The sequence below is a fragment of the Aspergillus oryzae genome, chromosome 1 (genome assembly GCF_000184455.2).
Source record: "Aspergillus oryzae RIB40 DNA, chromosome 1".
Taxonomy (NCBI): domain Eukaryota; kingdom Fungi; phylum Ascomycota; class Eurotiomycetes; order Eurotiales; family Aspergillaceae; genus Aspergillus; species Aspergillus oryzae.
Genome location: NC_036435.1, coordinates 4,381,101 through 4,382,736, shown reverse-complemented (window position 1 = coordinate 4,382,736; position 1,636 = coordinate 4,381,101). Strand labels below are relative to the sequence as shown.

The 1,636-nt window shown below is 50.6% G+C and overlaps 1 protein-coding gene across 1 annotated transcript; it reads right to left on the bottom strand.

Moving 5' to 3' along the window:
* Positions 1-225: 225 nt before the first annotated feature.
* On the bottom strand, positions 226-1,197 carry flbD (putative MYB family conidiophore development protein FlbD; the record flags this gene model as incomplete). The annotated part of the gene is made up of 1 exon (XM_001817739.1): positions 226-1,197. One exon carries the CDS (start codon positions 1,195-1,197, stop codon positions 226-228), a length of 972 nt encoding a protein of 323 aa, XP_001817791.1.
* Between the last annotated feature and the right edge of the window lie 439 nt (positions 1,198-1,636).

The window sequence follows — 1,636 nt, the reverse complement described above, 5'->3', positions numbered from 1 at the left end:
TGACCCGCCGTGGATACATAAAAAAAAATCATCCAAAATGTACATGATATAGAAACAAAGGAAATTGAAAAAAAGGAAAAATAAACCAAAGGTCAAAAGAGTGACAAGGGGTCGGTCAACCATATACATAAACGCTTCCAGGATATCATCCGAGATGAAGCAAATTATTAAGGCAATAAGTATGCGAAAGAAGTCGTGCGATCATTCCAAGACGAAGAATCATCATTAGTTCAACAGGTTGTTGAGACCCATGCGCGAATCACGTGGGGATTCGGCTTTGGGTGCCTCTGGGTGAGACTCTTCGGGGGCAACGAGCCAGGTCTGCGACAACGAGGTTGAGTGTTGGCTCCAAGGCTGGTTGTCCGAGACCCATCTGGGTTTGAAGGGCAGATCGGCAAAGTTGTCGGACTTCTTCGAGCTTGACCATATGTAGACATCATCCAATGAGCTCTGCTTGCGGAACTCGCCGTATTGTTGGCGGGTGTCCACGGGGAATGGCAGGAGCTGTGGCGATGAGACGGTCCTAGGGGAGGCGGAGGAAACTGAATTGTGGTCCGAGACCATGGATGGAGGCTCAAGGGAGGGAGTGTGAGAAGCCTCCGAGTAAGCAGGCGAGGTCAAAGGCGTCTCGACTGGGCGGTTGAGAGCGGGGAGAGTGTAGATAGGCGTCAGTTGGCGAGGGCCGTCGAGGGAAGTAGTCGAGGTGGAGTCCCGTCTCGACCAGGAAGTAAGAGGTCTATCGGTCGAGATAGAAGTAAAGCGAGACCGGCTGGTTGGGCTGCTCAAAGACACAGAGGCGCGCGCATATGGGGCTTCAATCCGACCATTGAAAGTGCGTGAGATGTGCGTGGTGCTCGAAGTGGGGAGGCCTCTCCTCTTGCGGTTCATACTGCCGTTCCACCAGTTCTTCACTGCATTGTCGCTGCGATTGCCGAGTCGTCGGGCAATTTCGGCCCACCGCTTGCCCATTTCGTTCACCATCCGCTCAATCATCAGACCCTCATCCGCGGAGATAGGCTCACGGTTCAAAGATGGCTTCAGATTCTGGTGGAATCGTTCCCGGCATTGCTTGGGAGACCGGTAGTGCATGTGCTGCGAAATGCGCACCCAGTTGTTGGGGCCTTGTTCCCGAACCAACTGAAGTAGCAATTGATCCTCTTCAGGGACCCAAGGTCCACGGCGGTGAGTAGGTGCCATTATAGACAAAAGACTGTGATGTTTTTAATGAGATCGTTTGACTTTTGTCACTTTGTTCCCTGTGACAGTCGGTTAGATGGGTATAAGTAAGAGAAGGGGACAAGTAATTGGAAGTAGTGACGACCAAGTAATAAAGATGCGGGAGTTCCAGTAATTAAAATCAAGACACGGGGCGGGGAAGGTTGACATTTAATATAATAAGGGAGGTTGAGTGCTTACCGATGGTGGGGGGTTGTCGACTTAGTGCACCCAGAGATTAAATCCCACAAGTGCTTATATATGTGTATGTTGGGAAAGGGTAACCGGGTACCTGGTTCCTGGTAGAGATTGGCTTGGTGATGGAGGATTGAAAGAAGTTAAAGTTCGAAAGGTACGACCAGGTGGTAGATATATCTCCAGAAGGGTAAGGGGAAGAGACGGGAGATTTTTGAAGTGATGG